Source organism: Typopeltis vanoorti, chromosome 6 (assembly GCF_054136105.1).
Source record: "Typopeltis vanoorti isolate ZY-2024b chromosome 6, IOZ_Tvanoo_1.0, whole genome shotgun sequence".
Lineage (NCBI taxonomy): Eukaryota > Metazoa > Arthropoda > Arachnida > Uropygi > Thelyphonidae > Typopeltis > Typopeltis vanoorti.
Window position 1 is genome coordinate 99,309,685 of NC_143554.1, and position 25,562 is coordinate 99,335,246.

Genomic DNA, 25,562 nt, shown 5'->3' on the forward strand with positions numbered 1-25,562 from the left:
AAAAAATTAATTTTCCTTGGAAAAGAGAAACTTTAAGGAAAATACTTCACGAAATCGGATTTTGTTTTAAATAGTCCCGGAATAAAAGGAAACTTATCATGGAGCGAAGTGACATTGTTTTATGTAGAACGCAGTATTTGCACGTATTAACACTCTACGTACATTTTTCCAACTGTTATACAAGCAAAATAGTTGCACTTTAAAAACAGCAATGTTCGTAAAAGAAAAGCTAAATTTTCCGACCTGTAATAATAAACAAACTCAGTTTGTTTATTATTACATCCCAGAAGACAGACTGATTACCCTATTATCGGAATGGATTCTCCTTTTTCTGACATGCGCAGTAGTTTCGAGGGACCTCAAATCGGTGGGCGAACTATACACAGGAGCTGAGAATCCCCCCCCCCTCCTATTTTCTTGAAAACTCTACTCTAGGGATCAAATTTGAACTCACTGCCTTGTTGGTTGGAGAGTGGATAGATATGCTAACCATTCAGCCAACCAGACCAGCAGTTAGATGTTTAGGAGAAACGTTGGTTATTATAAAGATGAATTTGCTTTCCCAAAAATATCAGTCATAATTAGGCTACATAGAAATAGAGAGAAATATAAGTTGAAAACTGATTACACTTATACCTCCACTTCCTTCAAAAAAAAAAATAAATAAATAAAAATAAGTAAATGAAATTCAAATCTTTCACACTTATTAAAAAAGTATCAATAATTAAGTTTATTTGGTGTACAAGCAATATAGTGAATGAATGTATTTTTCCTACAAAAGAGACAAATAGATTCATCATCATCATCAAATTCCTGCCATGTACCCTCAAGGGGTGTACAGGATATGACAGTACTACATGAAAAAATTACATCATTACTAACTTCCTATCTACAATTTTCCTCCAAATCAGTCTGTTACTTGTCAAGACTCCAACATTATCAGATCTTATATTTCTATCGTCTAAGGCACTTTGTACCGTATCAATCCACCTATATCTTGGTCTTCCTCTGGGTCGTTTTCCTGCCAACCTGGCAGAGAACACTTGTTTTGCTAATCTTTCCTCTCCCATTCTATTTAAGTGACCATACCATCTGAGATTAGCTCTGCTAACGCATTCCTGGATGCTGACAATGTCAAGTTCTTTCCTAATATCCTCATTTTTAATATGATATTGCCATTGATGCCATCTGTTCACGCCTCTAATCTTTCTCAGGACTCTCATATCTGCGGTCTCTAGTCTTTGGTCAAGTGTTTTACTTCTGACCCAGCTCTCAGATCCATAAGTTAAAATTGGTTTGAACACAGTCTTGTATACAGCTAATTTAGTGTTCCGACTAATTTCTTTCTTATTCCATATGAATTTATTCAATTGACTTCCCACGATACCAGCTTTGCTGATTCTGTTGTCTATTTCTATATTTAGTTTACCATCTTCAGTAAAAATTGTGCCTAAGTAGCTGAAATGTTTTACTTGTGCCACAGGTTCTCCATTCACAACACAGTTGACATTTTCAATGATTCTGCCTATTTTCATTGTCTTTGTCTCTTTATTGCTGACCTTCATACCATATCTATTACAACAGCTATTCAATTTAGTCAGAGAATCTTGCAGACTTGTAGCATATTTATTTAGAAGTATAACATCATCCGCATAAAGCAAAGAGCTGACATTAACATCTCCAATTTTGATATCAGGTTTAATACCACATTCCTTCATAATGTGATCCATATAGATAATGAATAACAGAGGGGATAATGTACATCGAATAGATACATTTGTCTATATATCTAGACAAACAGATACATTTATCTAGACTTAGATAAATGTCTAGTTATGGAATTTTAATATTGTAATGCTCTCAGCGAAAATGACTTAATGAAGCTGTTAATGTCAATAGACAACAGACTTTAGTTAGATTTTTAAAATGAGTTTCTGACAAATTAATTCCTCTCTCCCATGTACAATTAGAACACCCATCGATATTTCTGGTATTTAATAAACCACAAAATTATGAAACTGATTTTTTTTAGAACCCCCTCCTCCCAACTTCTAGTTCATCCATAATGATTTGATCTTCCCTCACTTTCCCACACAGAGCTTCATAATCATTTCACTATTCCTGAAGATCAGGAAAGTTTATTCTCCCCCCCCCCCCTCCCATTCCTCATTAAGAAGTGGCTTCTTCTATTTTTTTTTTTTCTTTTCATTCTTTCTTCCTTTTTATTTCCATTTCTTGTAAAGATGTTTTCCAATCATCTTATTTTGATTCAAGATATTTTTTTCAGTGGTATTAATCTTCCTTTCTCGTTGTTTATTTGTATTGTGAGAATGCTTAAGCACATAACTATAAACAGTTAACATACAGAATTCACTTATGATCGAAGTGCATTGTTTAATAAGAGCAGAATTTTTGGTCTTTTTTTTGTAGACCATTTTGTGTATAGTTGAAAAAGGGGGAGGATAAATATCAACCATAAATTCCAGCATTTGATAATTAAATTAAAGATGCCTAGAAATTACATTCCTGTTCCAAGCATAAGCAAACAAAGTTTGCATGTGAAGTATCTGTGCAGCTATGCTACTTGTACATAGAGACTAGTGACTTCACATTAATTGCCTTAGTATCCAATAATGCAAAGCACACATCCTTTTGGGAGTGTATCCAGAGGTCATATATTTCTCATCTACAAGTAGTGAAAAGATTTAACACCTTATTAAAATAAGGATTAGGGCTCTGGATTAGAGCTAGTTAGTGGAAGTTTTCAACATCAAGTGAAAACACTTTCAACAACTAGTATATGATTATACATGTTGTTAGATGCAAGAGGGAGCTCTGTTTGTAACTATTAAACTTCATGGAAATGACAACTGACATTATCAAATAATAAATTCTTAGCACAGATACAAGGATTTCTCAATTTTGGGAAGTTATCCTACTTGGTTCACTGTTTCCATATAAGGAACAGAGAAAATCACGATGACTCAAAGACTATATGATGAATTTTTATGCAATTTAGCGAAAAGCAGTATTTATATTGAGATGTGAAAGAAACTCCCACAAACATTGTAAATAAATGGTTCAATTCAGTAAGAAATGGGTACATGAAAAGAATGGTCAAAAACAAGAGGTCAAAATGAAATTATCAAAGTGCCTCAGTAAGGAATGTGGTCATCTCTCACAGCAATGGTTCATAATGTGTCCAGGAACTCAGTTGATAATAATAGTCATCGCTCTTGCAAAGCTCTTCTAAATTCCTCAAGGTTTGGAGGGGGGAGGGTGCAGAGCAGCATGTCTACCATGCCTGACCATCCTAGACATGCTGAATAGGATTTAGGTCAGGAGACCTGGCTGGTTAGTCCATACATATGATAATCTCTTCTTGAAAATATTTTTCCATAAGGTTTGCTCAATGAGAATGAGCATTATCATCTTGTAGGATAAACGTTTCCCCTATTGCACCAGCATATAGATGAACATAGGGTCCAGGACCATAAGCATTCCTTTCACAGATATTAGAAGGATTATAATGTGTCCCTGGTTCTCTTCAGATCAGAGCAATCCTGGTATTGCTTTGTAGAGAAAGTGTGACTCATCTGTAAACAGTACCAACCCCAATTGGTGTTGGGTCCAGTTGATGTGGAGCCTAGTCCAATTCAAATGTTCTTTCCCATGGTCTGGGGATAGGTGCATGCAGACTAGCATATACAGACTACCTTCATGAAGCCTTCTACACACACATTGGAAGTAGATACCAATGTTCCTGTAGTCAACATGAGATCAGGTCATAGCTGATTTGGGATAGCACTCCTATTTTGACAAGTGGATAATCGGAGTTATTAGTCACCTACTGCGGTTGTAGCCCTTGACCTTCCTTCATTGCATCTCGTGGATGCTGTTTGTGACTGTTCAAATTGGTTCCATAGTCCATGAATCACAGACTGATTCAAATACAATCATCTGGCCATCTTCTCTGGTCTTTGCCTCTAGTCTTGTGATGGATCTCCACCTGAATTCATCAGTTAAATGATGTCTTGCAGCCACAGCTGATTCAGGATAGCGCTCCTATTTTGACAAGTGGATAATCAGAGATATTGGTCGTCTGCTGCGGTTGTAGCCCTTGGCCTTCCTTCACTGCATCTCAGAGATGCTGTTCATGACTATTGGAATTGGTTCTACAGTCCATGATTCATGGAATGACTCATATACAACCATGTGGCTACCTTCTCCTGTCTTTGGCTGGCCTCTAGTCTTGTGATGGATCGCCACCTGAATTCATCAATTAAATGATGTCTTGCAGCGATATTAAAAAATTTTGCTATGGCAAAATGTCTTGTTCTCACCTCAGACATGAAATGGAAAACTACTCCAATTTATACCTACTTTTATGCTGTGGCTCATTTGCTACTGTTACAGTGCCACTCATTTGTATATGATAACCAGACAGCATCGCTTTTTACATAATGTATCTGACTCTCATATGAATTATTGTGATTTTTCTCTTTGTCACAAGATTTATGGAAACTAGTGTATTTCTCATGACTGCAAAATAATTTATTATTTGATAATTCAATTGTTTCCTTGAATTCCAAAAGTTAAAAATCAAGCTTTCCACCTGCATTTAACATTATATATGTTACAGCTATAATATCTATTTATCACATGTTGTACTTTTCAATTGTTCTGTTTTATTATTTACTCTTTAACTATTGTTGTTGTTATAGCCTTTCAGCTGTTTAGGAGCAGCTATATATGCCACTATCTAGGGAAATGATTATGAGCAAGGTGGTTTCCCGTTGCCTTCCTTGCTGTACTATATCCTGTGTGTGTTCACGGGGCCAGTTTGCCTGCTTATGAGCTCCTCATGTTATCGATGGAATTGAACCTAGGACACTCCTTCCCCAGGCATAGGTTGCGAAGCGCACAGCCACTAGGCTAACCGCGCACGGACCTTTAACTGTTGTGCAGTAAAAATGGTCTCAGAATAAGACTGAATATTCTTCTCTCTCTCTCTCCTTAAATAATTTATTTCCAATGCTTGAATTTCATATCTTATTGGTATGTTTACTGGTATTTCACAATATATACATATGATCCTATTTTTTTCATTTTTATCTGCCTGTACACAAGTTATGCTCTTGGATTCTGGCTGGATGGATTATATTTATTTGCTATTGGCATCCTTAGAAAAATCTGAACCATTTCAGTGTTTGTTAGTCACACCATTTAAGAAAAACACTTTGAAATTATATGGAGCAGAAACTCAAATCTGGCTGTATATAAATTAGTAACATTTCATATTTAGAATATGCCCATGCTTGTTTTGGTTTGATTGGATAATTTTTATTGTTAGATTGATAGTAAAAATGCTACACTGGGTATCTGGAATTTAATGAAATTTTTATTTAGGATCTTTATTAAAAATTGTGTGGTCATTTCAGTTTTAGTTTCAATGAGATGATTATTTTTAGTGGGCAAAATTAGTCCAAAAAATGTGCATGTGCTTTATAGTGCATAAACTCAGAACAGGTTGTTCATAAAACGATGAAACAACTTTTGACATACTCGTTTTTGATTTTTTTTTCAACAAAAGTAACAGTCTTTGAATATACCATAAATTTGTTGCAAACATGAAAATTCTTGTGAAAACAACACAGATAACAGCTGTTGAAAATTCATTCCTGAACAGTTTAAAACATCCCTACTGGTTTTGATGTATTTTTATGTCCACCTAAATGTAAATGCCAAGCATACCACAGAGTTGGAGAAACATGGATAAGAAGTGCTAGCCACCCAGTTATCACCATAAGAGGTGTGATAATATTTTACACAGGAGAATCCTTAACCAGATTAACTTACGTTCATGGCTGCATCTCTGAGCCAGTGTTACTAAGCACTGGCTCAGGAAGGAACTACAAAATGTATAGTTTATTACAGTATATGCAGTGCAGCTGTAATTTCAAATAGAGATATAGACTACACATGTATAATGTATTTTTATTTTTATATTTTTCTTCCTTTTATCCTTTAATTATAGTTTGTTGTTAATGCCAGGATAAAATGATTTAAACTTCCATTCTGAAATATTTTTTTTTTAATCTGAGGGGGGGGGGGAACCCCATCAATGTATATGAAAAATGGTTGCTATCAATTACTGAACATAAATCTTCTATCAGTCTAGTAAAATAAATGCATTTTTTTTTGTCTTTGTTCTCAAAAATATATTGAAGATAATTGCTTTCATGAAACAATTATTTCATAAAATAATTGCAAGGCTATTAAAAAGCTCACCGTTTCTTTTTATAATAATGTGTACAATTATCTACGGTACTTGTAACTAAGTTTTCTCCTCCCTATTTTCAAGATTTATGCATTATGAATTTAAAGAAAGTTATGAAACAAATTATGTATTAGATAAGCTCTCTGGATAACATGCAACTAAAGCAATATCAATTAATGTCATTCTTATAATTATTTTTGATGTTCAGTAGGCTGGCAAAAATAATGAGAGAATAATTTTCTTTTTTCAAACAAAAGAACATTGAGTAATCATTTCAGAACCAAATGTTATTTACAACGAAAAAGAAAATACCATATATTTTCTTATTATTATTAGGTATTTTCTTTAAGTACAAAGAAGAAATCACTGTGCATTTAAAAAGAAATACATTTACTGTTAGTTGAGATATGTGTCATTTTTGAAAGTGCTATACTTTACTGCTTAGGCTAGATATGTGTAAACTTATTTCACAAGCTAAAAAAAATTACAAAAGAGTTGTATATTATTTGTCAAAGAAAAAATTCTTATTTAATCCTTTGTCTGAAAGGAAAACTCTTGTAGAATAAACTAGGTTTAGGTTAAATGAGTTGCTAATACCAGATTTTTATTTAAGATAAATTAGTGAAAAATCATGGAAATATAATAGGGATCTCAATTTAAGCAATATTGATCTTCAAAAAGCGCATTAAAAAGACCAAGGGTGAAACTCTTCATTTCACTAAATCTCTATAGTAAATGAACTTTATACAGATCAATATACAACTTGTTTTTAAGTTGGTTGCACAGAGACAGAATTGAAGAATCCACAGAAAGAAGATAGTTTGATGTTGAAATCGAGTGTAACAGGGTTGTATACCATCTCCACTATTACTTATAACCTATAAATTATAATGAAAATGGATCATATTGGTAAGAAAATTGCTATTAATATTTAAATAGGTGATATTAAACCTAATTTTTTGCTCTGTACAGGTGATATTATATTCTTAAATACATTGCAATAAGAGGTCAAGATTCTTGAATCAAACTAAGTAATTGCTCTGATAAATTTGATATGAAAATCAGCAGGTGTGTGTGTGGGGGGGGAATCTTAATAATTCTGTCTCTATGCAATCAACTTGTTATACTACAATTTTATTGTAGTATAACAAGTTTACAATGAATGTATATACAGAACAAGTATGGCATTGGTGGGAATCTGGGTGAATAGTTCATACCAAATAGGAGAGAAAGCAGTTGGAATGTCAAGCCAACTGTATAAAAGTAGTGTTCAAACCAGTTGAACATATCTTGAGGCCACAGATATGAGAATTCTGAGTCAGATTAGGTAAGTGAACAGATGGTATATTAGTGGTAGGGTCATATTAATATCTAGTAATGTATGAGCAGAGCTAATCTAAGAGACTGTAGTCACTTAAACAAAATAGAAAATGAATGATTATCAAAATAAGTGTTTAAAGCAAAACTGACATGAAACAGACTCCCCTGTCCCCATAGGATGACCAAGATATAGATGGAATAAGGTGCAGTTAGGAGAGCTTAGAGGGTAAAAAAAAGTAAGAATATTGTTGATAAGAATGAGTAATAAAAAAAAGGTACCTGTGTTATATAGTCATATTAGAAAATAATGAACATTTAGACGAGTTCAGCCAAAGAGTGCAATAAAGTGCACTCTTTGGCTGAACTCGAATTAAATTTATTCCTTTAATGAACAAGTTATTCCTATGTCATTCCTTTGGTCATGTTTTGTTTAATGTATGGTATGGTATTTCAGTAAAATAGTAAAAACAGATGTCCTTGGTGAATTATTTTTCAATGAAATATTTTAGCTAATTCAGTCTAACAAAATAAATAATTGATTATTATTATCCTTTTACAAAAGTGGCATCATTGCAAACATATTATATAAATATATAGTAAACTCACTATAGCAAACTCATAGAGAACACAGGAATAGTTTATAATAGCAGATAGTTTGCTATAGTGGATTTTTTGTAGCATAGCACTGTAACTCTGGCACTTTGGCCAAAATTTTCAATTTTCAATTTTTTTTTTTTATTTTTTTTTTTATGGTGGTGTTTGCTGCTGTAGTGAAAATCCAACAAGTTAAATAAAAAAAACTCATTTGTGGGAAGTTAATGGATCTACGACATTTACTACTCGTATTAAATTCAAGAAAGTACAGAAAGTGCATGCTATACCCCCCCCCCATCCGGCTTCTGGTTCCTTTGACTAAAAGGCCTACTTTGCTTTTGTTCTTGTCATTTAGTTTAAAATCAGCATTGGTAAAAAAGTAGATTACTTGTTATTGTTTGTAAGTTACAGAAACGAGACAAAAAAATGTTTACTATGACTATTTCGTAATTTTTTTTTCATTATAAATCCCACTCACTTAATGTTTTAAACGTATAGTGCATTAGTACCATGGGTAGTTAAATAATCTAGGAGCCTTGCTCTAAAGACCAAAGATGGTTCTTTTTTTCAAGCCATTTCATGCCTCCAATAGCACAGTGGTAATCTCATGCAAGACAATGACAATCTATCACCTAAAAACATCCCTGCCACAGTGGGCTGAAAGCCACTGGGTAGTAGATTAATTTTATTGTTCAGAAAGAGACTCACACTCTACTTACTGAAAAAGATCCCCCATTAAATCTCTAGAGCAGGAGTTCCAGATTCTTAGTCTTCCCACAGTACTAATGTGTTTCTACCACATACTATAGGGTGGAAAGCAGAAACACTGTTTACTTAATCATCATAAAATTATAAATTGTTAAAATCAAGATAACTACATAGCATGAAATGGATTAAATCATACCTGATATTAGAAAACATTCTAGTCGATGAAGACATATCATCATTTCTTCTAGCCATTTCTCCATCTGATGACGAAATTCTGTGGGAGCAGCAATAGTATATATAACTGGATTAAGAGCGCTATTAATAGGAAGGATGAATACCACCACACAGGCATAGAGGTTCTCTGTACAAAATTAAGAAAAAAAAATTTTTTAAATAAAATATATATTAATGTATATATAATCCCTATAAAAATAAATATAAATAAAATTAAGCCAACCTGGTTGGCTGAGTGGTGATTACGCTCTCCAGCCAAAAGGCTGTGGGTTTGAATCCTGCTGTGAACATGGATGTTTGCGATTGTCTGTGAAATACTAGTGGTTATGGGCAGTAGATAGCATTCATTAAAAGATGATGATGGTAGTTGCAATTCGTTGTAGTTGGTGGATTGAGTGGTGGAGACAGAGTTGTAGAGTATGCGCCCTCCCTCGATGAATCTTTGGACTCCCTGGAGGTGTCATGTAATAATAATGTGCTGTATGTGTGTGTGTATATACAGGGCTTTTTTCAGCCAGAACACGTTCCGGTAAACTGTAATTATTATTTGGTCATCGGAAAAAAGAGAGTGTTTAAGTTTACTGTAGAAGAAAGCTTAATTCCTATATGTAAATTTTTATTCCATTTTATTATTATTTCATTTAAGTAAATATTTAAGAGTTGCTGAGAGAGGACATCCCTGTCGGACCCCTTGGTTTATCTCTCTCGTATATGATAGCTCGTGATTTAATCTTATTTGTATTTGATTATTTTCATGTATACTTGTGATAGCCTTTAGGATATTATTTGGTATTTGTCTTTCTTTTAATATGTTAAATAATATGTTTCTTTTAACTTTGTCAAATGCTTTTTCAAAGTCAATAAATGCAATATGTGTTTCTAAATTGTATTCTCTTCTTTTCTCTATTATTAATTTTAGGCAAAAGGCTGGGTCTATACATGATCGTCCTTTTCTAAATCCATTCTGTACTTCTAAAATAAAGTTTTCAGAATATTTCATTAGTTTGCTATCTAAGATTCTGCTATATAAAGCTAAAAGTCAATATTAATATATTTGTCATACCAGTTATTGTCTTGTATAGAAGTGCCCCGGTTTGGGAAAATCAAAATATGGTCAGGTTAATTTTGGACCTAAATATATTTTCTATTTATGTATGCACAGTATCTAAAATTTTCATGTTATACCATTCTGAAAAAGAAATAAAGTAATAGAAGCTAGCAGCCAATTCACAAATAACTTTAGTAATGTTTATTTCCATTTCACTTTTTTTTATGTGCATCCTACCTACAAAAGTTTGTTCATATAATTTACATTTTAGTACTTTGGATGATATAAGGTGAGAGATGAATTTCATTGCCTGGTGTGAGCCCGCTATCTTGCTTATTGGAGGTCTGAAGTTGCTTGAAAAAGTTGCATGTTTGGTCTCTAGAGTAGGGCTTCCATACTATGTAATAATAAATAAAAAAATATTTTTTTAAAAATCATAAAATTAATAAAAATAAAAATAAAAAATCCTTAGCCCATCTATGGTATGAATATACTATAGGGTTATAGAAGCCTTTCATGGGTGGGAACCACATTAAAAAAAAAAATTAAATCAAGAAACTTTGCTCTAGAGCCCAAAATGGTATGCTCAAGACACTTAACTCCTCCATTAATCTGAATGGCAAGCTCACACAGGACAGGCAGTGAATCTTTCTGTCACCAAAAGACTTTCACAAAAGTCCATACCACAATGGAATTCAAGTCTGTGACCTATTGTTGGTTAGAGTGCAGGTAGGCTATCTACATGGCCAACTATCACATCTACTTAGTCTTGCTATAAATACTGTTACCATTTCCATACATGCCCCTGTGCTGCCCACAGAATTGCATGAGCCTGGTTCTGTTAGTGCCACTGTGCGCAGCCAGTTCGCATTTTATCAGTAGAGAAAGTTGTCTAGCTGTACAGGTTATAACATGCAATGGGAAATTATGCGAACTGTAGCTGTAATAGCACTTCACCAGGTTGGAATGCAGCCACCTGTTATTTTCAACATACTAAAAATACTTGAGATCAGTAGGATGTTCGTATATCAGACTGTTAATGTTATAATGATACAGAAGATGTATCTGACTTCCAAAGAACAGGTTGACCATACTGCAACAGCTTGCAGCGGTTGTGAAGGCATGCCTCTGCCCTAATCCCATAGAATGCAGAAAGTGATGTCATGAGAGATGAACATTTCACAGAGATATTGGCCTTCTTTCTTCAAAACTACTAATTTGTAGTTTTAGAAACTATATCATCACTCATCTAATCTGGAGCATGTTTGAATTCCCAATAATGTAATCCACTACTACTGCTATAAATACTGAATTCTATTCAATGAGCAATAACTGCTGATCCATTTTTAGAGTCATGTTTAGTTTAACATCGGTTCTTTATTGTGCTGAATGAAATCTAATACACTGGTTTATCAGTCTGTTGATGTTGCAAGGTTCTGAGACTTCTGTACTGCATATTTTTTTTTTTTTTTTGAGTGGACTGTAGCCTAAAATAAGTATTTATTATTTTTTTTTCTTATTTGGCTGGAGGGGTTGTTCAATAGTAAATTATAGTAGTTCTTGTTTTCCTCATCTGTGAGAAAATTCATTCCTGTCTTTAGTTATTCTGAAAAAAGATTCTTTTCATTTCTCTCAACTCCTCTTTGACTCTGAAGAATGTGAATTAGCTTTTCACATAAAATCCAAGTTTGTCTTCCATTGGTTACACATTGTTTTAAACTTATCTGTTTTGGTGTATAATAACATAGACATAACAGTTTTCTAGACAGCATCCAGCTTTTAATTATATTTTCATTTTGACTTACTAGTGAGTGAGTGATAGCCCGTGATATTTAATTCTTTTAGTAAGTATTGTAAATTAACAAACTCCCTCAATAGTATGTATCTGAATAGGTTGTGGTCTAACTGATAAATTGTTGACATATCTTTAGATCTTTTTTTTTTTTTTTTCACTTTCTAGGCTTCACACATATATTTCATATATCAGAAATATAGTGCTGAACACAGAAATCCTATACTTAAGCAGAAGAATAACATACTTCACATAAACAAGAACTTTATATAAACCAAGTTTGCATTAATGCTATTTTACTGTACTAGTATTATTTTAGTATTATTTATTTAGTTACAGTTGCTATTCAAATTTTTTAAAATTAACATCTGTATTTCTTACTTAAAATGGAGTTATCTGAATTTGAAAAGTTTCACTCTCAGATGGTAATTTGGCAATTTTCGTATTTATATTCATTTAATTTAACAATTTAATTTAATTTTCTGTTATTAGCAAAACAAGCAAACTGTGAGATTTAAATCACTTTTTTTATTTATGCTTACCCGAAAAAGTTTGTAAACCCAATATTAATCACCCAGCCAACCTAGCAACAAAATAAACTGCAGCATTCTATAATTATCTTTTTTTTGTCTCTGTCAGATATTTTATAACAACATTTCTTTCCTTCACTGATCAATGTACTTTTAGAATAGCAGAGAGAAAAGAAGAGAATAGAAAGTAGCATATGATAAAACAAATTTAAAAAATGCCATTCTAGTAAATCCATTGATATGGATGCTGGCTGCCAACATGATTTAATTTACATGAATAAATAAGACTAATTTACAAGAATGGTAAATAAATGTCATTAAAGTAGCACCTGGTGATTAGTGATGGCATTGGCATAAATGCTGTACTGGTTGTCCTTTGGGAATTTGTTTTGAAGAATACAAGTTAGGTTGGATACCTGAGAATTCAGTGTACTAACACATTTGGGATGGTAGGGACAAATCATTTCTCATGTAGTATTGACCTTGAGGTGGGACAAGAGATTTGTCTTGTGCTTTCTGTTTGTGTATCCCACATGCATGCCATAAATTACTTTCATCGAAACCAATGCTGTGTAGAAAGTAGCATATGATAAATAAAACAAATTAAAAAAACACCATTGTAGTAAATCCATTGATATGGATGCTAGCTGCCAACATTACTTAATTTACATGAATAAATAAGATGTGCTTTACATAGGGTTACCATATGTCAGCATTTATGCAGACATGTTTGCATTTTGATAATGAAAATATCGCATTTCTGTCAGGGCATTTTAGATTTTTTCCCTAGGCGTTTCTCCTGTGTTGATAACATTGCTGAAACAAGAATGCAGGAGGTTGGTTGTATTATAGAACAATTGAATCAATAATGAAATCGAATTGCACTTTTAGATATCCGCACTCATTTTTTTTTTCAACTTTTCGCTCTTTCTCACTGCCGCTGGCCTCACGTTAATGGCGTTACTGCGTGCTTAATGCTATGATAGTGGTGGTGTTTGAAGTGGAAATCGAGATGCATCCTTAGTTTTGTTCATTCTTAATTAGTATTAATGACCTTACCAAGTAAATAAGATATTAAATTATCAAATTATATTAGAATTAAAATATATACCATGTTTTAGGTTATGACATAACCGTTATGTAGGCCTACCTAAATATTACGATATAATTTTATATCATCTTACTTATATTTATTTCAGATCATCTGGAGGATGTCTAAAGCTAAAAGAAAGTGCTCCTTCAATGATAATTATAGGGAAAAATTTCCATGTTTTTGCCCTGAACGTGAGCCATGGGAGGCTGAATATATTGTATGCAGTCCTGGTACATATGCATGGGATAAGAGACTTGGAACTACATGCAAAAACAGAAAAGCATTTAAAGTGTGTTAGGGGACAGAGTTCAACAGGAAAATTAAGTGATTATTTTATCAAGCCAAATTCAGAATTGGAAGACAGTGTAAGTGATGCTGAAGGGGCCCTTGCATATCATACTGTTGTTCATCACAACAGTTACAATTCCATGGATTGTGCTCCTGGATGTTGAAACAAATTTTCAGCTATTCAAAAATTGCAGCCAAAGTGTCGAGTGGTCACACAAAAACACAAGCCGTTGTAAATTCTGTTCTTGCTCCCCATTTGATAGAAGCTATAATCAAATCCATGGCAGATATTCCCTTTATAGGTGTTTCAATAGATGCTAGTAACTATGATAATGTGAAAGTATTTCCTATCCTTATTCAGTATTTTGACTACAAGAATGGAGGTTTACAGATTAAAGTAGTGAATGTTGAGAGCAAACCAAATGAAACTGCAGAAACTATTTCAACTTATGTCAGTGAAACACTAAACAATTTGGGACTTCAAAATAAATGTGTTGCTTTTGGGGGTGATAATTGCAATACCATGTTTGGGGGGTCTTGCAAGAGGTCAAGGCAATAATGTATTTTGCCAACTTGAAGAGGATGGTTAAACAATCATTGGTCGGAGTGGGATGCCCTGCACACATCCTTAATAATTGCATCCAACATGGTACAGACCTGCTTGACATTGACCTACAAACTTTAATAGTTAAAATATATAATTACTTTTCAATATACACTGTCCGTTTGGACAGTGTATATTGTTTGTTTCATTTAGTTTGAAGTCCCTTGAGTCTCTCAAGGAGTTCTGTGAGTTTGTGGATATAGAATACCAGCAACTTTTAAATCGCAGTAAAACATGATGGCTATCCTTGTACCTTGCTGTTCAAAGACTAATTCAAATGTATTAGTCTTTGAACAGCTCTTAAATCATTCTTTTTATCTCAAAATAGACCACCAGCTGTAATAAAGAACTTTTTTGAAGACCCTTTCAGTGAAATCTATATAGCATTTGCAGTCTCTAATTGGTGTGTTCCATTCACATATTAGCAGGCTAGAAAAAGAAGACAATTCCCTTATTGATGTAATGGAAATACTATCTTCATTACATGATCTTCTTCAGGAAAGGAAAAATGAACATTTCGTACCATTGTAAGCAAAGGACATGTTGAAGAAAATGGAAAGTGATGGCTTCAAATCTGGGGTAAAAAAAGTTTTGGTATAATGTGGAAACACTCTATGTAGGGTGTTTAGACTTTGAACATGTGGATGCAACAGTTTAATGAATTTTCCTGTTTTAAGTGGCTATGTCTTAAAGACCTCTCCTGGGAAATTGTAGAAGAATGTATACACTTCTTGATGGAGCGAGGTGTGCAAGTTGATGACAGCAAATGTTTTGACCAATTTTCCAACTTGAAGAGATTTGTTGCTTCATATGATGGAAAAGAAGTGTCAAGTCAGAAAAAATGGTGTGACTACATTGAATTCTGCAAGAGTGAAGAACAGCACAAAGAAATTGTAAAGATGGCTCAGTTTCTGTTTGCAATTCCAGGTCACAATGCCAGTGTTGAAAGGCTCTTTTCATTACTACAAGCTCAGTGGACCAAGGAAAGAAATAGACTTACCATAGAATCTGTGAAAGGACTTGCTATAGTTAAATTTAATTACAGACATTTTACATGTAAAAATATGTTCGACTATTTGTGTCGAAACAAAGAACTGCTAAAGAAAATTAGGTCTAGTGAAAAATATGCATGGACAGCCTGGGCTGCAAAGTAATATATGTAGTGTGATAAGTCTAATTCTTTTTCATGTAGGCCTACTCTTGTTTTATAAGACTTGTGATGACACTTAAAATCTCATATTTTTGTGTGTTCTAATAAGCATACTCATCACATCTAATTAATGAAAAGCTTACAAAGGTAAAGATTTAAAATATATGTATTTATTTTTGTGTTAGATGTTTGTGTTCGGAACGAATTGGTCGGGTGATGGGGTGTCAGCATTTTGGCATTTTAGAATATGGTAACCCTAGCTTTACATGATTTAAATCAGTGTACCAACACATTTATGATGGTGGGGGCAAATCATTTCTCGTGTTGTATTTGATCTTGAGGGTGGGACACAAGGTTTATCTTGTGCTTTCTGTTTGTGTACCTGGCAGGCATGCCACAAATTATTCCCATTGAAATCAATGCTATGTAAAGGGTGGTAAAAATAAATAAATTTTGTTTCAGAATATGTTAAAAACCATAGTAATTAAGCAAAATTCTTTATTTGGTTGGTATATTTGGGATGTTGCACATGTTCTGCTGATAAGTCTTATTTTAGTGGATATTAGTAATTTTTGGTTTATATATGTTACTTATTTTAGACTGTAAAGTTCAGTGGAGTGTGTGTGAAATTTAATTTTAGTAATGATATTATTTTAGAAATAGTGGCTGAGTTTAGCACGAGCAATCTTGTACAATGTAGTGTATGTTTTATGTATGCATTGCCAAGAGTGAATGGGTTGTGGTACAAAAGTGTGAATGGAAAGAGAATTTGTCGTAAATGTTTCATGTGCCAGTGCAGGAAAAAATGCGAGTTGTGTAGAAAGCAGGAATATGAATCGATGAATGTTAATAATTTAAGGAAAGATGGTGAATGTAGTCTTGTGAATGCAAAAATAGTGAATGATAGTGCTTGGAATGAGAGCATGAAAGAAATGGCTGATGAACTGATGGTAAGGAGTGAAATAGTGCATTTATATTGCATCCTTCACAGGACAGAACAGGAATTAGAGTGATTGAAGAAATGATGGTGTGGTACTGCAGGTGGAAGAATGAAAGAAAATATGAATTCGGAAAGCATGAAAGCATAAGAAACTACAAATAAGGATATGGCATTGTACAGAGATTCGATGACAAGAGTATTCCAAATGAGAAAGTGACAAAAGCATGTTTTTCAGGTGTGAAAATATGGATGTCACTGACTGCTACTTTGAAGAAGGGAGAAGTGAAAGAGATGATTATGGCAGGAACAAATGATTTGAAAGGGGAGAAATATCCATCAGGTTTCTAAGAAGTTAGATTACTTAGTGTGACAAGTTATTGAGTCTAACACAAAAGGGAAGCTGGGACTAAAATTTGTCATGATTTCTCAATTTTGGTTTTAATTGGACCATTTTTAGCGGTGCCAATACAGTTCAAAAATTATGCAAGATAGTAATATGCTCTGGCTGGACAGAATTTACTTACAGTTGGCATTTGGGATCTTTACTACAATTTGTTGAGTCGTCTCAATTTTGGTTTAAATTGGCCTTGGTAGGTCATGGTGGTGGTGATTGTGGTAGTAGTAGTAGTACAAGGGGACATATATTTATTAAATAGTTAATATAATTTATATAACGGCTATGCCCACCAAACTTATATATTTCAGAATGGCCACCAAGGATAGCTGAATTGGAAAATTGCTAATTATGAGTAGTTATAGACAAAATACATTTTATATACAGTGACCTTCTGAAATACTGCCAGTTAATGTATAGCTTTCTGATCAAGTCAAATGTTATAAAAGCAGGTATCTAACAAAACTATTTCTACCTGATATAGTAAAACCACTGAGAGCCACCAGTTTGATTATTACAATTGGTATCCAACAGAGGCAGTCAGTTAACACAATGAAGAAAAATCGCAATGCAAGTACTGCATCCTCATGCTTCTTCAGCATTACTGGACGGGCCATCCTTCTGTCATGTTTTATAATAAGAAACATCCGGACATACAAAATAATTATTAGCATAACCTATAATGGAAAGAAAGCAAATATTTTTGAATAAATACAAATAATAAATTAAATCAGAAACTTATACTGTTGTTGAAGAAATTGGAATTTGTATTATTTATGTCTATGCTATTAAATTATATTGTATAATCACTAATATTATTAGAGGATTTCACATTGTTATATACACATTTTGCCATAGATTTCAAGTGGAGATGTGCTTCTATAAGAATTGCAGAACTTATGGAAACATGTATTTTTCCCTCTGTTGGTACTTAGTAATAAAGGACAAGATTTAGTTCCATTTTATGGAATTCTGATCTTCAAAATTGCCATTCTGGAGTATAGTACTTGTAGAATATTTTTTTAAATAGTAATAAAAATGAAGTACATAATTTTGTCTGATTGGAGCAGGTAATGAAGGTCTAATGAGGTAGTTTTTCTATTCAGTGCTTTACAGCATATATAACAGTAAGTACACACACACACACACACACACACACAGAGAGAGAGAGAGAGAGAGAGAGAGAGAGAGAGAGAGAGAGAGAGAGTGGAAAGTGAAAATGGTATATTAGCTAGAAATGAATTAAGAAGCAGAAGGGCTACTATGATGGCAGATGATTTGATGCATAAGCTGTGTAGAAAGAATGGTTTTTGGATGGTGTAATGAGTTTTATAGAAGAATGGATTTGTATAAGATGGATGGCCTACACTTGAATGCATTTGGTATCATGAGTCTGAAGAAATTATTAATTGGCATGAGACCTAACACAAAGTCAGGGAAACTAGATTGTGATGAGAGGAATGGTGAGAATCTGTGCAAAAGGGCAACCATATTATGTAACTATATTAATGAAAGGAATGTATATTGTCATGGAAATGATTATGAGGGCAGAATGCAATTATGTGTTTATCCATTTCAGATTTATTAAGTGCAAGGATGTCAGCCTAAGCAAAACATTAGATAATAATAGAAATCTGCAAATTGTCCAATTGGGTCATGCAGACTACAGACATGAGTATACAAACAAGTATGCAGGTAACTTATGTCTGCACATGAATGCCAGGAGTATCACAAACAAAGGAGTGCAGTTTGTTAGCTTGGTGAATATGTTGGAACCTCAGATTATAGGCATTAATGACTATAATCTGAAGTAAAGAGTACAGTATTTTTAGGAATAATAGACATGATAGAGGAGGAGTGTGTGCTGTTGGATGATTTAAGTTCAGTTAGGGTAGAAAGTTGACTGCAATGCTAGTAAAAAACTTTCCATGCTGCACTGAGTTTGAAGCCATCTGATGTGAGGTGGAGTCTTAACAAGATCAGAGTGTGTGTGTGTCGGGGGGGGGGGGGGGGGGATTGTTACAGACCTAGTGGATTGGTTGCTAGTGACAACAAAATGCATTACCAAATGAACATGATGGCTGGAAAATGAGTAATCATCATGGTTGATTTTAATTATCTGAACATTGATTGGGTAGTGGTGAAATCTCATGAGAAGAATGAAACTGAATTTACTGAGTTGTTGTGAGACTATTTCCTCAAGCATTGTATGGCAAAAGGAACTCAAAGAATGTTAGATATTGACTATAGTGTCAGAGGAGGTTTAGTTAAAGATGTAGCTGTTCTGCCTCCAGTTGGTGACAGTGATCATGCTGTAGTGATATAGGAAGTGGCTAAGTTTATGGATGTTCCATTCAGAAAAAGTTTGGAATTATGACCAGCTGAAGAGTATGCTAGGTTCTGACCCACAGTATTATTTGTTAGATAAAAAATACTAAACATACATTTAAAACAATACTTAATGATGCAATTTCAGAATATGTCCCTGGAGTTCAAAGAATAAATAGGGTAGGAGTTGAAATGGATGTGTAATCTTATTAAGCAAGAGATTCATAGGAGAAAGATGATGTAGAAGAAATACCATATGCATAAGGTTGATGTCAGTTATGAAAATTATAAGTGACAGGCCAGAAAAGTTATGACTGTTGTTCAGAAAGCTAAGTCTGAGTAAGAAAAGAGACTGGTTCTATAAGCTAAAGAAAATCCAAAATAATTCTATCATTATGCTGCAAGTAAAAGAGAGAAATGACCATGAAAGAATAACTCTGCTGAATGTAGATGGTATGCATGTGACAGATGCAGAAGAAATTGTTCAACCTAATGAGTGCCCATTTTGCTAAAAGCTACCAACCTGATACAAGCAACATTGAGCTCACTGATACCTCTACATGGAGGAAGAAACTCAGGTGTATGAAGAGTAGTACTGGAACTCTTGCACATTCAACAATAGGGACTGATCAGATATAAGCATGGATGCAAAGGGTATTCAGCTGAACTGACTGTTCCTTTGATCAGGCTGTATAATTAGGCCTCAGAACAGAAGATTCCACAGGAGTGGACAGAATGTATAATCCCTTTGCACAAGGGTGGTGCATTTCTCATATACAGAAATGGGTTGACAGAGAATTTATATTTTGCAATGAGTCATGTTTCAGCAACTTTTAGACTTTATTAAGGCTTTTGACAGGATACATCATGGAAGACTGTTTGACTGCATAAACATGCTAGAAGAGTGTTCTCATAGCAGACCACATAAATTGGAGAATATAAGATTGGATTATAAAATATTAGCATGGATGAGAGGATGGTTGACCGACAGATATCAAAAAATGGTATATGGGGAGATGTGAGTCTGCAACATTTATGGTGACCAGGGGTGTACCACAGGGATCAATCTGTGGTCCATTGTAATCTCTATATTAACAACACTAGGAAGAATTTGTAAGGTGAAATACAGTTGTTTGCTGATAATGCAAAGATAGGCAGGATAATCAGGAATGTGGCTAATATGCAGTACTAGCAGAATGATTTGAATAGACTGAAATTGTGGGCATGGGAAAATGGCTATCAGTTCAATGTTAGAAAGTCATGCACTTTAGTGTAATGAGATATCCAATGTCATATTATATTGGTGGGATTATGTTAGATGAAACTGATTAGGCCAAGGATCTTGGAATTTTAGGAGATAGGAAGCTGAGGTTCAACAAGTTCAAATATTGAATATACAACTCAGAGGATAATTGCAATGCCAAAATCTTGACAGGAATGATAAGGAAGTAATTTTTGCCTCTTCACAAGGCATTGATATGACCTCATTTGGACTGTCATGTGCAGGTCTGGTCTCCTGGTTTCCATAGTGATACTGATACAATAGAAAGAGTGCAAAGGAGAGTATTAAAGATGATGTTGGTATTGTGGAATACAGATGAAGACCAGCTGAGAATTTGTAGACATCAGGCACTAGTAAATAGGAGAAAGTGGGGTGGTATGATTGTAACTTACAAATTTCTCAAAGAGTTATACAGGAGGGCATTCATTGAGAATGAATTGGGTGTGTGTGTGTGTGTGTGTGTGTGTGTGTGTAGAGGGGGGGGGGGTTTGAGAGCTACATTTTTCTCTCATAGATAGATTGGAATTGATTAGCCTTGGAGGTTGTGAGTGCAGTTAGCACTAATTCAAGAAAATGCATGGCAACTGGTGCAGGTGTGATACATGGCCTCCTTCAATGAGTCTCTGACTCCTTGGAGGTCTCTCTTAATAATAATAATAATAATACATAAGATCCTGCTCATTCACTGTATTAAATTTAATTCCTTTAGTAGTTTGAAAATGTTAAAATGTTTCGTTTAAGGTTACATGGTGATCAGCATTCATATTTATAAATTTAGGGACACAAAAACACGTGTTGAAAAGATTATTTTACTAATTATTAATAAAATAACACTTGACGTTTCGACCCCAGTATAGAGGTCATCATTAGAAAGGATACATGCATATATGGAACCAAGCTACATGCTCTAGCCCTGTATACCAGTAAACTAAATCTAGGTAGTTAATCTTTTTCCTAGCCTGATCTCTAGCGATAAAAAATAAAAAAAATAAAAATAAAAAATACAACTACAATAAACTGCTAAAGTCCTCATGTATTAATAATAATCTGGATTTGTACAGTTCTGATTGTTATATGATTTCCTTCAGTTGCTGTTGAATAGTACAAACAATTCACCAGGTTATCTTCTTGTAGTTGGATTTTTCTTCGGCTTGTTTAGGTTGTTATACAGATTGTAGATGGGTCCTCCACATTCTTGGAATGGTTAGGCCATCATTTTTGTTGAGATTTGGGTTATGTTTGAGCATTTCACATGACTTTAAATTTCCTCTCAAACCAGGTTTTGGTGCGGTGTAACTAACTAACACTGCACCAAAACCTGGTTTGAGCATGAATCTTCGCCATAATACTGCTTTCCAAGCTTCCACCATACACGCTTTGTGCGCCACTGAAAACAACACTGCATCTTGGTTCGGGTAATGCGGGATTTGCATATTGCGGTCCTACCATGGAAACTCATCTTGTGTGTCTCGATTCTGAGTGTTTTTGTAGAGATTCGTGTTCTCGTCGATGCCCGGAAACTCCGCATTCAAAGTGCCGGCCGACGAATGACGGTGTTTACGTATTATCCTTCGTAGCACTCTACGGTCACGTTCAGTGAGTGTGGCATGTCGTCCATCGCGGGTATCACTTGCTGTTTACTTCCTGCACTTCTATCCCAGTATGTTACAATTGCTCACCTGGGATGGCCCAATTTGCCAAAGAAATAGGCCTGCAGCATCGCATCCTATCACAACGCTTCTTTCAAACTCCAGTTCCTTTCTCGCAGCCATTTCACCCGGATGCAGTTCCTCCAATTTATACGGGCTACAAACACGCGACTCGTTACATGGCATGATGAACCTTGCCTAAGGGAGTGTCCATTGACTTATTTCCAATATAAACTTTAATGAATTGTGATAAGAACAAGACTCTCCCATATCTTAGATAGAGACAGTCATTCCAGTTTAAGTTCGGATTGCGAAGTAAGGCTTCAGCCGTTTCTTTAAATGAACGTTCATATTCATAGCTACATGAATGAAGTGTGTTTTAGACCATAGGATATTGTGGTTCGTATCTATTCCGTGCTGTTCCAAGCCAGATTTCCTGTTTGCTGTTGTAAGATTGTGTTCTTGCATTCTCTTTTCTACTGAGCCTCCAGTTTCTCTGAAGAACGATTACAATCACAGGAAATTGGTAAACACCAGGAAGAGCCAAAAGAGTGTTTATCTTTGGAAGATGGAAACCATGATAATAATTTGTTGATAGAAAGAAAAGTAGCCACTAAATTGTATGTATTTCTTAAGAATTCTGGAAATTGTTCTGAGATTCCAGAAATGTATGAGACTGACACTCGACATACTGCTTCCTTGTCATTTGAGCTAGGATTATAGGAATTAAAAAGCTGTTGTGTGGTCCTCTCTGAAAAGCCATTGAATTTCATATATCGTTTGATGTGTATGCGTTTTTGAGGTAATTGTTGAGGCATAGAACATATGGTGTGAGCACATCCTACTAAAGGTTTGATAATTCCAATCTGTGAGGGATGATGAGCAGGGTGATGAATGTAGCGTCCAGTGAAGGTAGGCTTTCGATAATCAGAAGTAACGAGTTCACCTGATGACGAACAGGTGAATAGGATATCTAAAAAGAAAAATTTGTTTTCTTTTTCTATTTCCATAGAATTTAATTCGTGAATATAGATTGTTTATATTAGATAAAAATGTAGGAAATGTTTTTTCATTATGGGACCAGATTTCAAAGTCTATATCTATATAACAGAAACCCAAATGAAGGCTGAGGAGGATGTGTGGATGAGAACAGGACATCTTCTAAATAGAAGTTTGGGAGAGAGTGGACTTTCCCTGGTAGTTCTTTCAATTTGACTCTGAAACTTATTTTGACAAAGAAAATATCCACAGTAAATAACGGAGTCGAATAATTTCACTATATCCTATGGAAATGTTTCTGAAAGTAGATGTAGTGTATACGCAAGAGGTACATTAGTGAATAGATTCTATGTTGAAGCTAACCATTAAATCAGTGGGTTATAGGGAAACATTTTTCACTTTATCTAGAAAATCGAATGAACTTTTTATGAAGGAGCAGATTATCAATCTGAGCTTTTAGTAAATGTGCTAAAAATTATGCGATAAGTAGGCGAATGTATATAGTCGACAATTGGATGAAGAGGAATGCCTTTCTTATGTATTTATGTCTCTTCGGTAGACCATGGAACCGACCGGTTATAGCGAAATAAGTATCAAGTTTTTCTTTGGTGTCTCCATGTAGGCTTATAATTTCATCAAGTAGTGGATTTAATTTTTGAGTGTTGTCTGTTCGTGGAGTTGTGATGAACAATGAAGGAAAAAGACTCAGGTGGTTGATGCATTAAGAAGCTGAAATAGTTGTGATAACAGATTAAGCTGGAGGAAAATTGTTGATTGTAATAATGTAAAATATTTTCATATATAATACTATCATACTATTTTGTACGTCCTTTGAGGATAGATACTAGGCATATGATGATGATGATGATATAAAATTACTTTTCATCTACATGGTTGATATAAAATAATACCTTTATTGTAAATGCTTATATTTTAAAAGAGCCTGTGTAGCTCAGTAAAAGTGGCATACAAATTCTAAATAGCTGTATATATATATATATTTATTTTTAAATGTACACAGCTGCAGTTGTTGATACAAATAAACTCAGTAAAAGTGGCGTTTGCACTCTACAGCGCTTGACCGCACGACGAAAGGCGTTCGAGTCTGGTCGCCGACTAGAGGAACTTTGTCTAAGCCTCTTCTCGACCTGTTCCAGAATTAGTCGATCTCTGGCACAGGCTAGCGTTTTTTTTTTCTCCCGGAAACTCGGGTTTTTCGTCCTGTAAACTCAAGAAAATCGGCCGTCGAACCCACACTATTTTCAGACATTAAAAATATTGTGTTAGGGACCACCAGATGGCGACACTTACTTACCGCCTTCACTTCGTGCCGATTAATTAGTGATAGCCTTGGGCCAGCTATCTCTGATTGGCTAACATGGAGATTGAACTACCCACTCAGTCTCCAAAGGTTAGATAGGGCTAAAAAAAACGACCTCGCCTACTCCCTATACAGGAACAAAAAGGCGTTAGCTGTTTTTTTTTTGTTTTTTTTTAATATTTTAAAAATGTAAAATAAAATGAAGAGCCTCTAGAGCTCAGTTGGTATAGACGAAGACCTTTGGTCGGAAAGAGGTTCGATTCCCGTTCTTGACGTAAAGAACCTTTATCTGGGCTCTTTCGACTAAAGGTGAATGAGCTGGTCTCAAATGATACTCGGGTTTTTCGTCCCTTAGAACAGGCAACCAACCCCGAGAACATACGCATCTACAGACACAGGACACACCGGGAGGTATAGGGCCTACCATCTTATCCTCGAGACGGTTGTGGGTGCGAAGTCCACAGCTAAGAACCTTAAAGGTTCGTGAAAGCTTAAGAAGAAGAAATAAAATGAAATGAAAACATGCACAAAATAAAGAGAAAAAATAATTGCTATATTGTGATGCAGGGAAATAGCATTTTCTATAAATATCTGCAGCTGTTTAGGAGTTTAAGAAAAGTTTTTCAACGGTTTTTTTTTTTTTTTTTTTTTTTTTTTTTTTTGTAAATTTCTGCTGTAGGAGGAGAGACGGGATGAGGTAAATGCTTGTAATATATGTTTGTAATGAGATACAGTTACGCATAAACATGTTTTCATAACAGCACTCACAGTGACATTACTGGAATAGGGAAGAGCGACTCGACTTGGTTTGCCAACTCCAAGGAAATACAATATATCTCTTATCTGTGTGAGATAAGAGAATATATGCTACTATTTGGCAGGCTTGCCAACTCTTGGGGTAAACAGTTCTAGGAGATTAAGAGACTGTATATCACTATTTGGTATATATATTACTTGGTGAAATAAAATTCTAAGAGAATATATTTATCATTTAGCAGGCCTTTTAAC

The 25,562-nt window shown here is 34.5% G+C and overlaps 1 protein-coding gene across 1 annotated transcript in view; it reads right to left on the reverse strand.

Annotated features, from left to right (window-relative positions):
- LOC150105746 (relaxin receptor 1-like) overlaps positions 1-25,562 on the reverse strand; it is a 78,711-nt gene that overhangs the window by 1,801 nt on the left and 51,348 nt on the right. The window contains exons 16-17 of the mRNA XM_090395054.1: positions 17,451-17,652; positions 9,099-9,263 (exon numbers count right to left, since the gene is read on the reverse strand). Coding sequence (XP_090251180.1) covers positions 9,099-9,263; positions 17,451-17,652 — 367 coding nt within the window. The remainder of the gene's footprint in view (positions 1-9,098; positions 9,264-17,450; positions 17,653-25,562) is intronic.